The sequence below is a fragment of the Hibiscus syriacus genome, unplaced genomic scaffold (genome assembly GCF_006381635.1).
Source record: "Hibiscus syriacus cultivar Baekdansim isolate YM2019G1 unplaced genomic scaffold, ASM638163v2 tig00116951_pilon, whole genome shotgun sequence".
In the NCBI taxonomy this organism is placed as follows: Eukaryota; Viridiplantae; Streptophyta; class Magnoliopsida; order Malvales; family Malvaceae; genus Hibiscus; species Hibiscus syriacus.
In genome coordinates this window covers 5,737,313-5,749,558 of record NW_024063482.1, presented here as the reverse complement: position 1 = coordinate 5,749,558, position 12,246 = coordinate 5,737,313, and the positions used below count along the sequence as shown (strand labels likewise).

Below are 12,246 nucleotides of genomic sequence, written 5' to 3'. Positions count from 1 at the left end.
GCCACATATAACATCGCTTATTTTCTCACCATTAAATTGGTTTGTTCTTATTTCTTGTCCTTGCCTTTCCCTTATACATAGTAGCAGTTAAAAAATAGCTCAAAATCATAAGATTTGTTTTGATATTGATTTTGGACTTCAACACGTATTATAACCTTGTTTTCATTTGCCAGGGGCAAAATTAGTATTAAATATAAGAGCAAAGTATATTAGAGGCCATGAACTATGTCTAAATAATCATTTTAGTTATTAAACTATTAAAAATTATGAAATAATCATTAAAATTATCACCACGTCGTTATAATAATTATAAATTTTTTTAATATAATTTAATAATAATTTAATAAATTTAATAATTATTTTATAATTTTCAAAAATTAAATGACTATTTGAATATAATTCAATGTTTCATAAATATAAATGTAAAATCATTGTTAAAAAAATGTACTCAAACTTATCTGTAAGTTAGTAATGTGTGAATTGTTGAATGGTACATTGCTCTCGAGTGTATGAATTATACTTAATTTGTGAGGACAAAGTACAAATAATATATATTTTCAGGTAAACTTTTTAATATTTAAGACCTATTTACTCATTTCATTCGGCCTTGGCATATTAATTTGAAGCTTGAGAATGTGGCAATGCAGTCAAGTGGTTAGCCTATACGTGCACGTAACTTCCATAATGATTTTTCTCATTTTAATATTATAATATGCCACGAATCATGAAATCACGAGGCTTGCATTGCAACAAATTCGAAAAAACTGAATTAACTTTTAATTATCATTTTTATCAAATTTGTTGTTATTCTGTCGGTAAAATAACACGGGTAAATTACACATTTAGTACTTCAATTATTATTTTTGTTCTATTTTGTTCATTTGACTTTTTTAAAATCATACCTAAAGTTATATTTTAATTTTATTTTGGTCATTCATTGTTAAAAAATTAATAGAATAACTGACGTGACATTCTTTTCCAATGATGATGGGCATTGTCTTATGGTGACACATCAACACCGCCATTATTTTTTTAACAGCGGTGACAAAAATAAAACCAAAACTAAACGTTAGATATGATTTCGAAAAAAATAGTTGGGTGACCAAAACATAATAAAAGTGATAGTTAGAGTACTAAATATGTAGTTTACCCACATAATATTTTAGCATGTATATATTCCTAAGCTTACAAGGAAAACGTCATTAAGATAAAAGGAATAAAATCAGACTGTGCACACAATGTATCTCACAATCAAACATGTAGCCATGCTCCTCTTTGTAACTACGTCGACTCTGACAGAAATCGCAGTGGCAGCACCGTGTGGTGATGTTATATGGGCAATATTGCCCTGCGATGGCTTCCTGAACGGCAAACCGTCTCTGAAACCGAGATGTTGTTCCGGTGTCGGCAGACTTGCCAAGCACATGAAGAGCAAAGCAGATGAAGAGGCAGTGTGCCAGTGCCTTAAATTTGACAGATTTTGATTCGATCTGATTTTGTTAGATTAAATTTTTAAAAAAAAAAGGTTTAAGTTGAATTTTTCAGAATATAAGTTCAGGTTAAGTTTAAAATGAAAAATACATGACTCAATCTAATCCGAAAATAATATAATTATACTTTATATATATCGGGATAATTATAATAATATATTTCTCTATATATATTTTCAATTAAATCCCTATTTTATCGAATATAATTAAGAACTATATATATATTTGTGTCGGGTTGGGTTCAAGTTTAAGGTAAAAAATATTCGACCATGTCAGAAAAATAATGTGATTATACCTTATATACTTAAGGATAATTGTAATAATATCATTCTCTATATATTCTAGATCTCTATTTTATCAAATAAAATTAATATATATATTTATTTGTTTGTTTGTACTGAGTCGGGCGGATTAAGTAAAAGTTTCATCTCAAAAGACAGATTAGATTTCGAGTCGAGTAAAATCACCCTAAATATATGTATAATCAAATTTTGAATAGAATATTTTTATCAGGTCAGGTCGTTAGTTAACCAAAATCCGACCATGTTCATCCCTGGCATCAATAATCCTGTGGCGATTTCAAGAACAACCGAGTCTCATGCACTGGTCAGCACCCGAAACACACGGGAAGAAATTACCGTTGCTCTAGTGAGAACCAGCAAGAATCGATCTCACATGATTTCGCCTTCTGTTATTAATCTTCTCGAAAATCACCGTCTTCTGTTATAATGTTTTGGATTAATATTTACTTTAGTCCTTAAAGAATTTTAATTAATTTTAAATCCTTAATAATTTACATATTACACAAATTAAACCTTCACAACGCGATGAAACCAATATCTTCACGTAGCTTCAGTCATGGATTTTCTTATCCTAGTATTCCCAGAACTCACGATATTTACATTGCAGCAACCTCAAAATCACTTGTTACAACTTGTCTCGATAATAACATTCAAATCTAAATTAATTAATTAATGAAATACAAATAAATAATTGCATTAATATATATAGCTCCTTTGTTACTTACAAAATTATAGTGATCAAATAGATGATTTAAGTATAATTTAGTGAACATATGTTTACTTTATCCTTTATTAAATATAGCTCGAAGCACACGTGAAAGTGTCAAGGTTCAAATATATAAAAAAATTAAATTAGTATCTTTTTGGATATAAATACCCATACAAGCTATATATTCATAAGCTTAAACTGAAACCACAATAAGATAAAAAGAAACAAAACTGATTAGCTATCATGCCTCCCTCAATCAAATTTCTAACCATGCTTGTCTGTTTAATTACGTCCGATGTTATGGAACCTTCGGCAGCGTATCCGGCCAACCGGAACTTACCGGGTGGCCGAGCCCTTCTGGAGGAGGCGGATATTCCAGATGAAACCCGATTTTCATGTCTCGATGTCGCTACCTTACTATCGCCTTGCTGGAGCTTCCTAAAGGCCGGAGGTTCGCCGACGTCGGAATGTTGTATAGGTGCTGAAAACATTGCCGACTTAACAAATTCCAAGCAAGATGAACGTAAACTATGCGACTGCCTTAAAGGAGAATTGCCAAAGATTGGGCCATATGACCCTAATAGACTGCCCCTACTAGAACAGAAATGCGATATTGAGTTTTATATTCCTCCCATTACCGCCACTACAGATTGTTCCAAGTAACCATTCTCTTCCCATCTTCTATTTCATCTTCTAAAAATAATATCAAAATTAACCCCCAACATTTGTCAAAACGGTCATTTTGACGTCTATTTTTTTTTCAAGCATTTTGGTCCTCCAACATTTCATTTTGGGGTAAAAACATCCCTCTATGGATAGAAACTATTAGTTAACAAACGGTTAACGCTCCAAATGAGATGTTGGAGGCCAAAATGATCCAATAAAAGATTAAGGATCAAAACGATTATTCTGAAAAATGTTGGGGACTAATACCAAAATGTCAAGAGATTAAAATTGTAAACTTTAAACTCTAAATGGTGTAATATATATATATATATGGATTAATTTTGCAGGGTGTGAAGGGTTATGGTTGGAAAAGTTGAGATGAAGAGAACGTTGGATGAATAAGAAAGCCCAAATAATGAGTTAGACATTCAAGTAACGATGCTCCGTAATTTATTTCGAAATTATCGATGATCAGTCATTTGTATTTGATTCATACGGAATAAAATTTCAAGTTATTTTCAAAATATTTTCTCCTTAGATAAATGGTGTAATTATTAGTTAATTCAACTCAAGCTACAGTATACTAATGAAAATTATTCTCATTGGATTGATAATTCTCCTATATTTATTTTATGTTTAACTCTCATTACATGTAACTCATGTCCTAATATATTTTGATTCCAAGTTTTAGTCAGTTTTTATTTTGTATCGATTTTATCTTAACTATAATTATTTATTATTTGTAACTGTAGTACAATTTTACTTTGTAAACGTCCATAAAAATTATGTAACTTTTGTCATTCCAAATGATAAGGATTCAAATACTTAAATGTGAGTACTTGATCTAATAAGTTTAAGTGAATGAATTAAATTAACGATTTATATTTTGTTTATTTAATTTAAAAATAATTAAACTGACTAAAATGAAATTTAAATCTAAATAATTTTAAATATAATTTTATATAAATTTTATATTTTTTTTATAATTTAACATTTCTCATAAATTTTAACATTTTTAAAAATTTTGGGATTTTATTGTAAAATTTTAGGATTTTTTATATTTAAAATTTAGAGACTATTTCAATTTTTTTTTTCGAAATTTCATTAATTTTAAATTTCATTAAATTAGAGACCTACCAATTATTTATTTTAAAAACTGACAAGGACTTAACGGATATTTACATCAAATTTAAAATAATTTGTTGGAGTTTTGTTTTTAAGATTTAATGCCGATATTTGAAGGTTGAAGAGGAACTCGAGAAAGTGGCAATGGCGGTTAAGTGCTCGACTTATATGTCCAAGTAACTTCATCATGAATTCTATCATCTTTGACATTCTAATATGCCACGAAACATGCAAGCACGAGACTTGCATTTCCAACAAACCCAAAAATCAAACTTGAGTGTAAAATTTTAATCATCTTAATTCGATTGAAACCGTTATTGTTGTAATATCTTAAAGATCATATATCCAGACGTTGTGTGATCTCAATCAAATTTATAGTTGTGCTCATCTCGTCGTTTTACTCGTAACCACATCGCATATTACAAAAACCCGTGCCTCAATGCAATGAGGTTATAGCCTCATTAACCTCCTGCCTGGGCTTCATCAGGCAGTGGAATGCTGATGCAATCCTTGTAAACCAAGTAACGAGACAAGAAAATACACAATGGGTATGCGGATGCCTAGTAATGGGCCATACCACCCTAATCGAGTGCCTCTTATAGGCCGATATCAACATTTTAATTCCTCCTATTAGTATCGACACTGATTTGTTCCACGTAATCATTCTCTTTCTTAATTTTTAATTCGATTTATTTCTTGTCAAACAACTCATTATCAACAAAAGATTTATACTTATGTGTTAGATTATTAAATAGAGTTTTTTATTTAAAGATTATGTTGAAGTACGAGAAAAGTAATATTATAATATTAATAACCAATATTAAAGAAGTATTTTAGCCACTTATATCGATAATGTTAAAATTTTGGGTTAGGTACCCGCCCCAAACATCCCTAAAAGGCTTTAAGCTTACCATATTCTGTCACGATGTAGAGAAGACCAGAGCTCTTGCCATTCACCAACACTCTCTTCGATTTCGATAGAAATGCGTGTGTAGGAAGTAATCAGAAAACATCATTTTTTTACCATAACTATTTATGTATTAACAGGGATAAAACGTTCTGAGTGCATACCAAAATGATCAGGCTCCAATTTAGACCGACTAATATAACCAGTGAATGGCATCTTCGGCATCACGTTCATCCTCAAAATAAACAAATGCAAACCCTAAAACATAAACTGAAATCAGAGGCAGAAACAACAGTTTGTATAATTGATACTATACCCACACAAGTACAGGTACATCAGCCAAATCACAGGATTTCTTTTCCCTGCAAGAACTAAGAAAATATACAGCGCCTGCATGAATGTGAGGGAAGGGCTGATGCACATAAGGATGTAGAAGCGATGCATGATGCACTAAATCAAGATGGTGGCATGTTAAAAATTAGAATCCAAGTTTTCAGGGTCCAAGACATTATTACAAAGCATAATTCACCATTCAGACATCAGGAGTTCAGAAATTGAAGGCATGGCATGACAGATTTCGGAGTTCCTCTATAATCAGTGGTACAAGGCATGACATGATAGTTTGATAGGCCAGCACCAGCCAGTGATGATGGTGAGTAACATATACGAGTGAAGAAAATGCAGGATGATGCCATCTGTGAGTGGCAGGACAGTAGACAGGCAGGCAGGATTTTTTATTTTTTTTGCAGGAAGTTGGTGAGCCCATATAGAAGCTCATTTTCCTTCAGAAGTTCCTGCGCCAAAACAAACACTTCAAATACATGGTTTTCTTCTGTAAACTGGAATCCTTCAGGTGTCATTTGATTTCTCCCAAATAGTGTGACCAGATATACAAATCCACGTAATACATCTGACATCCAATTTCAAAAACAATGACTGTTTAACAATTCTGTACATTCAAAAAACAATTCACATGCATCCTCGAGACATGATAGAAGCCAGACTACAGCTCAAGAAATCACCACTAACATTCTCCACATTACAATAGCTTCACGTCAGTTAAAACATTATTAAAGAAAGGACACAAAACAAGGTCGCGAGGTTCGAAGGACAACCTAGCATATGAGTAATTCTTATTTACCACAAAAAAAGGAAATACATTGATGACAAGTTAGCCATTTGAAGAGAAAAAACAAAAATTGTAGACTCCACGGGCCTATTCGTTATGAGAGAAACTCCATTGGAGTAAAGTGGGAAACAAATTTGACGAGAAGCCACCATTTGCAAGTAATCCAGATTCCAGAGCATTAATAAAGAATATATTAAATTAAAATAAATTTAGTTCTCCAATCGAATGACGACACATGTCATGACATGTGTCACCAATGACACATGTCACCTCCTGATTTGATGATTAAATTTATTTTAATTTATTATAATTATGACCAAATTAAAAGAATATATAAGTAACAATAACCAATTGTATAATTATACCAAAATATTTTAACTACCACGTGACCTATTTCGTTAAATGTTAACGGCATATGGCTTAATTGAATCATTTATATAGTTAGGTGGTCAAAATAATTTTTGACCATAATTGAGTGGTCACCCGTATAATTTACAAAAAAAAAACCTTTTTTTTTTGAGGTTGACAAGTTTACCGTCCATCTTTATGGCTAGATAATGAAATCCAACACTATAATCTACACATCAAGATTTCTGGTCCAATAAGCAACCATAGACGGTACCTATTCATACATTTGGAAGGCAAATTAAAAAAGGTTTGGTAATTTTCTTTTCTTAAGAGTCAAATATTAGACCATTAAGTCATCAATTTAAAATTTAAAAATTGAAGCTAAAGGTTTAATTTATTTAATTTTAAAATTAATATGTATCTAAATAATATTTAAGTCAATAATTAGGATGATAACTTGATTTTTATAGTTTTAAAATCAAAAGGACTTTAAAAGTAATTTTACTTAAAATTTTGGGGACGTGGCTTAACTTTCTTATTTTAAGAATTAATAAGGACTTAAAAATAGTTGAACTTTCTTAAATTTTAGCACAAGTGTTAGGCAAATAAACATAGTTTGCTTCAAGATTTATTTTGTATAAAGAAAATAATCTAAAAATCTATAAAATCATTTATGAAGGAAAAATGACAAATGATTTTTTAAATGCAAGAAAATATATAAAATTGAAATTTATTAGTGATGTAGAGAGAATAAGAATAAAATAGTTGCATAAGATTTGGGTCCCATCAGTCTTGGTAGAGGGTACCAATTCCATACATTTGGAATGGAAAAATAAGGATGGTTTTGTCATTTTCTTTTTCTTCAACGGTTGGTGTAACACAACATGTACGGATAAAGTTAATAACTTCTTGGTCGGACTCAAGAAAAAAAATATAAAATGTACAAGGATCACAAATATAATTTCACTATTTTATCCAAAGCTCCTCTTTACTTCCTTTGTATCGACCTTTAATCATAGGTTAGGCTGGGTTGGGTTAGATCAGAGTTTAACCTAATTCGAATATGACTTGAGTATGACACTTTTTTACCCGTCATTCGATTCGATTTAAGTTTAAGAAATTTTATCTCTCTTGAAACTTAGTTCGACTTTAAGATAAAAACTTGTATTCAAATGGGTGCGACTTGACACAAATATATATTTCTCTTTTTTATAAAATAAAATAAGAATTTAACTGAAAAATATAAATATAAGGGTATTTTAGTGGTAACCCTAAATATATAGGTAAATTACTAAATTATACCTTTATGCTTGGATCGATAATCTTTACCTTAGATATGAACTCGACCCATTTTATACTTCAAAACCTCGACATGACACAATCTGTACCTAAATTTTTTAAATAAAAATTTGACTCTATAAGATAAAATCAAATTAAAACTTATTGGATTTAAATCAAATGTCCATCCCTACCTCTAATATATAGTTTGTTTATATTGTGTTTCTATTTTTATATATCATTATCATATATAAAAGTTGATAATAAAAGTATTGTTATATTTACATAAATTTAAAATATTTAGGTATGAATTTTGTTTAAATACATTGTCGATCATAGAATGCCACTTATTAAGTAAAATCAATTGTATTTATTTATTTTTAAATAATGATATTAATTGATTTTATTAAATAAATAAGAAGTATGAACAAAAGTTATAATCTCAAAAAAGAAGATTCTACAAAATTAAAAATAGATTAATTGATCATTTTCCCGAAGACCATAAAAAACAATAATTAATCTCTTAATAATGAAAATAAAACCATACAGGAAATGTTTCAACAAACTAAATCAACTAACTCATAAAAATATTAACGGGGACTCACTTACCAAAATCATATGTACGACGTAAATATCGCTCAAGTAACCTGATATTGTTTAAAGAGTATCGAGTTCAAGTCATTGTATATGTAAAAAATTCTCGTTAAGAGACTCACTCACCGAAACCACGTGTGCGACATATATTAATCAAGGTAAAACCTAGAAACCGATAAGACAAAAAGATAAGAAAAATAAATGATAAAATTATCACTATCGATAGTGAAACAAAATCACCATCAACGTAAACATAATAATGTAGAATAATGCGTTAACAATTGTTTTTATCATAATTTATTTTATCACAAATAAAACAATACAAATCTTAACATCTTTTTATTATTTACATCACAAAATCATATATTTAATTTCTATTTAATATAATTTACATAACATATAAAATTTGAAAATAAGTATAGCTCTTCAAGTTCAAACTTAGACTATTTTAGTCTATGTTTTAAATAAACTTAAATATTTTTTTAAATAATATAAAGTGATTATAAAGTAACATTTATTTATAATCTTACTTAATCATTGATAATATACATACATCATATAGACATAATTATTCGAATTCAAAATCTCAAAGAATAATAACACTACATTTAACCATCGAGATCAATATTTAACAACGTAGTTTTTTTCCCCTACAAATGACCTTAGTTTACCTTTATAAGTCATTAATTAATATTTTAATTGAATAAATAATACATATTAATATGGATTAAAATGGGTTTTAGAGTAAAAAAACCTTTGTCGGTATATCAAATAATAATTCTTAAAAGCAACTATAACTTTAAGATCCTTAAATAAAATGATATATATTAAATAAATTTAAACTCGTAAACTCTAAAATATTACGAAGATGTGGATATTAATTTAACTAAAATCATATTAAAATCTGTACATAAAATAATTTTTGCAACATATTATTTAATTTTCAAGAAATGGAACTTGGAATTTGGACAAAAGACTTAACTTTAGAAGAGATGCAGGCATCAGTGTCCCCATGATTATTGCAAGAGAGCAGTAGCCGACGGGAGGAGACCACCTATTCAATGTCTACTTGGACATGCCCCAGACGTGCTATTGGCTGTCTTCAGCCTCATTTATCTTTCTTTTACCCCTTAAACGACACCTCACTTTCGTTGTCATCTGTAGTTCTGTAGATTCCATATCCTCCCTTGACATCCATCCACGTGGCTTTCTTTTTCTTCCCTCACTTACCCTTCGATTCTCCATTAATCCTAAACTTTTGCCATTTTTACTTTTCTTTTAAGGTAAACTATATTTCTCATCACTCAACTTTCTTTTCAATCATGTTTTGATCACCGAAGTATAAAATTTTTCAATTCAACCACTTAACTTTCAAATTGCTAATTTTTATGTCATTCTACTATTAAATAATTAACAACGTTATGGCATAGAAATTTAAACTAAGATGGTATCTTTTTAAATCCTTACATAAAATCAGAATTTAGATCCAAAATGATATTGTTTTAGATCCCTATAAAAATTTATTTTCTTCTGCTTCCTCCACTCATTTTTGAACCAAACTGATCAAATTTCAGCCACAATATCGATCGCAGTTCTGACCACCAACAACCACTGTCATTAAAGGCCGATAAGTCTCAAAATTTTCCACCAAATTCTTCTCACCCTTTTGAACACGAATTTAATATCTATTTAACTGAAACGTTCCAAGCTCCACAAATCTACTGTCCAACAACTTTATTATGTTGAACCACCACCATTCGGCATCATTTTTTTACCAACAACAATGTTGTTTAACTCATATTTCTTCCTCAACAAGTATTTCAGTTTAGTTTCTCGTAGAAACTCCAAAATAACCTCAAAATTTATCTCAAACTTTCAATATTCTCTTTCATTGTTCTCAATAATCAACTGTCTGATCGTTATATTTTTTAGATGTATTGTTGTCCTCACCAATGTTCGCTTTTTTTCACCGTTGGGATTTTTTATCCGACCACTAAGGCGTTGAGGGCAAAAATGAGATTGATGATTGAAAATGGGTTATTGCGATTAGAGTTTGACTGTGATATAAGTTTTAGAGTTTGATTGTAATTTAAGGTTTAGGATTTAGTTGAGATTTATGTATTCGGGCGAAACAAATGTTGAATTCGTACTCGTGGAATTGAAATTGGTCAATCTAAAAATCTTGGGACTAACGACCATCGACAACGTCGTTTAATGCTGAGATTAGTCTAAAAATCAATAAAAATGCTTATAAATATTTACCATTTCTTCTATATTACCAAAAATTAATTGGTGAATTTAAAATTTTAAACTTCAATAATCAAAATAGGAGTAAGAAGAAAATTGAGCGATGATTTATATAATTTACCATTTCTTTTATATTATCCAACACTCTCTTAATGTAAAGAATATCTTTACAAGCAAACTCTATATAAAATTATTTACCATTTCATTTGTAATCATTATTGAATAAATACTTATAAATAAAATTTTTATATAAAATATTTGTATACTCATAAAAAAACCTACTAATCTAATTAGAAGTCAAACCCATCACGTAAAATAAAATAATTAACATAAATACATAACATATATAGCAATCTCTGACAAAAATCTCTATAATTTCCTACCATTTTGTCCGTTTACTACGTCAAATTAATCCTTCTTATCAACATCATCATCGGATTCCATATTAATCATACGCCAAGGAATCAACTTTATAAAAGAAAAAGGTAAAGAAGACCCTAGTACTTTCCGCACCGTATAATATCCCCATTTAAGCTTTATATATATATATTTATCTTCTCCAACTTCTGGTTGGTATATGAGTTTCCATGTTGGTGTGGATTATTTGTCAACTATGACCATCGTCTTCCCCAAGTCTCTCGTCTTCTTCAAATTAATCGACCCTTGGCCTTGTTCTTCCCTCTTATAATTAGTTTTTTTTTTTTTTGCTTTTCTGGTGTTTTCTTTTTTGTAGCAGAAATATGGGAAGTGGAGACAGAAGCTTTAGGAACTTTCATTTACACTTACCCCACCTACATCATCATCATCAACAACAACATCATCACCATGGGAAGAAGCAATTCAGTGATGTGCCGAAAGGGTGTTTGGCGATCAAGGTGGGATCGGAAGGAGAGAAGCAGCAGAGATTCGTGGTGCCGGTCATGTACTTCAACCATCCTATGTTCATGCAGCTGTTGAAAGAGGCCGAGGAAGAGTACGGGTTCGATCAGAAGGGTACCATCACCATCCCTTGTAATGTACAAGAGTTTAGGAACGTGAGGGGCTTGATTGATAGGGAGAACTCCATTCATCATCATCATCACAACCATCATCATCTTGTTGGGTGCTTTAGGGTTTGATGAACTCTTTTTTGTTTGTTGTGTGATATTCATAAGAACAACAACAAAAAGGAAAGAAAAATGATTAATGGTTTGTAAGAGGCAATCTCAAAGGTGTCCAAAACAATGAAGAATTTGAATTTGATCAATACCTTACGAAAATTAACAAGTTAGTCCAGTTTGTTGATAAACACGAGGATTTAAACTATTGATTTTCGTTAATTCTTTTCGTATAAACGATTAAATCATTGGTTTTCATGACAATAATAAGATGAAAAGATTTAACGATATGTATCCAACTCGAACTTCCATTTTTCGTAAAGTGTGATGGTTGAATTCATATAAATCATAGTA

The 12,246-nt window shown here is 30.1% G+C and overlaps 2 protein-coding genes across 2 annotated transcripts; both read left to right on the top strand.

The window, feature by feature from the left end:
• The first annotated feature begins 2,801 nt into the window (after nucleotides 1-2,801).
• Nucleotides 2,802-3,164, top strand: LOC120188541 (non-specific lipid-transfer protein 1-like). The gene has a single exon (XM_039191938.1). The coding sequence runs from the start codon at nucleotides 2,802-2,804 to the stop codon at nucleotides 3,162-3,164; it is 363 nt and encodes a 120-aa protein (XP_039047869.1).
• An 8,211-nt stretch (nucleotides 3,165-11,375) lies between these two features.
• On the top strand, nucleotides 11,376-11,945 carry LOC120188605 (auxin-responsive protein SAUR32-like). Its single transcript, XM_039192002.1, has 2 exons — nucleotides 11,376-11,428; nucleotides 11,529-11,945. The coding sequence occupies exons 1-2, from the start codon at nucleotides 11,409-11,411 to the stop codon at nucleotides 11,911-11,913; spliced, it is 405 nt and encodes a 134-aa protein (XP_039047933.1). The 5' UTR covers nucleotides 11,376-11,408; the 3' UTR covers nucleotides 11,914-11,945.
• The last annotated feature ends 301 nt before the right edge of the window (nucleotides 11,946-12,246 follow it).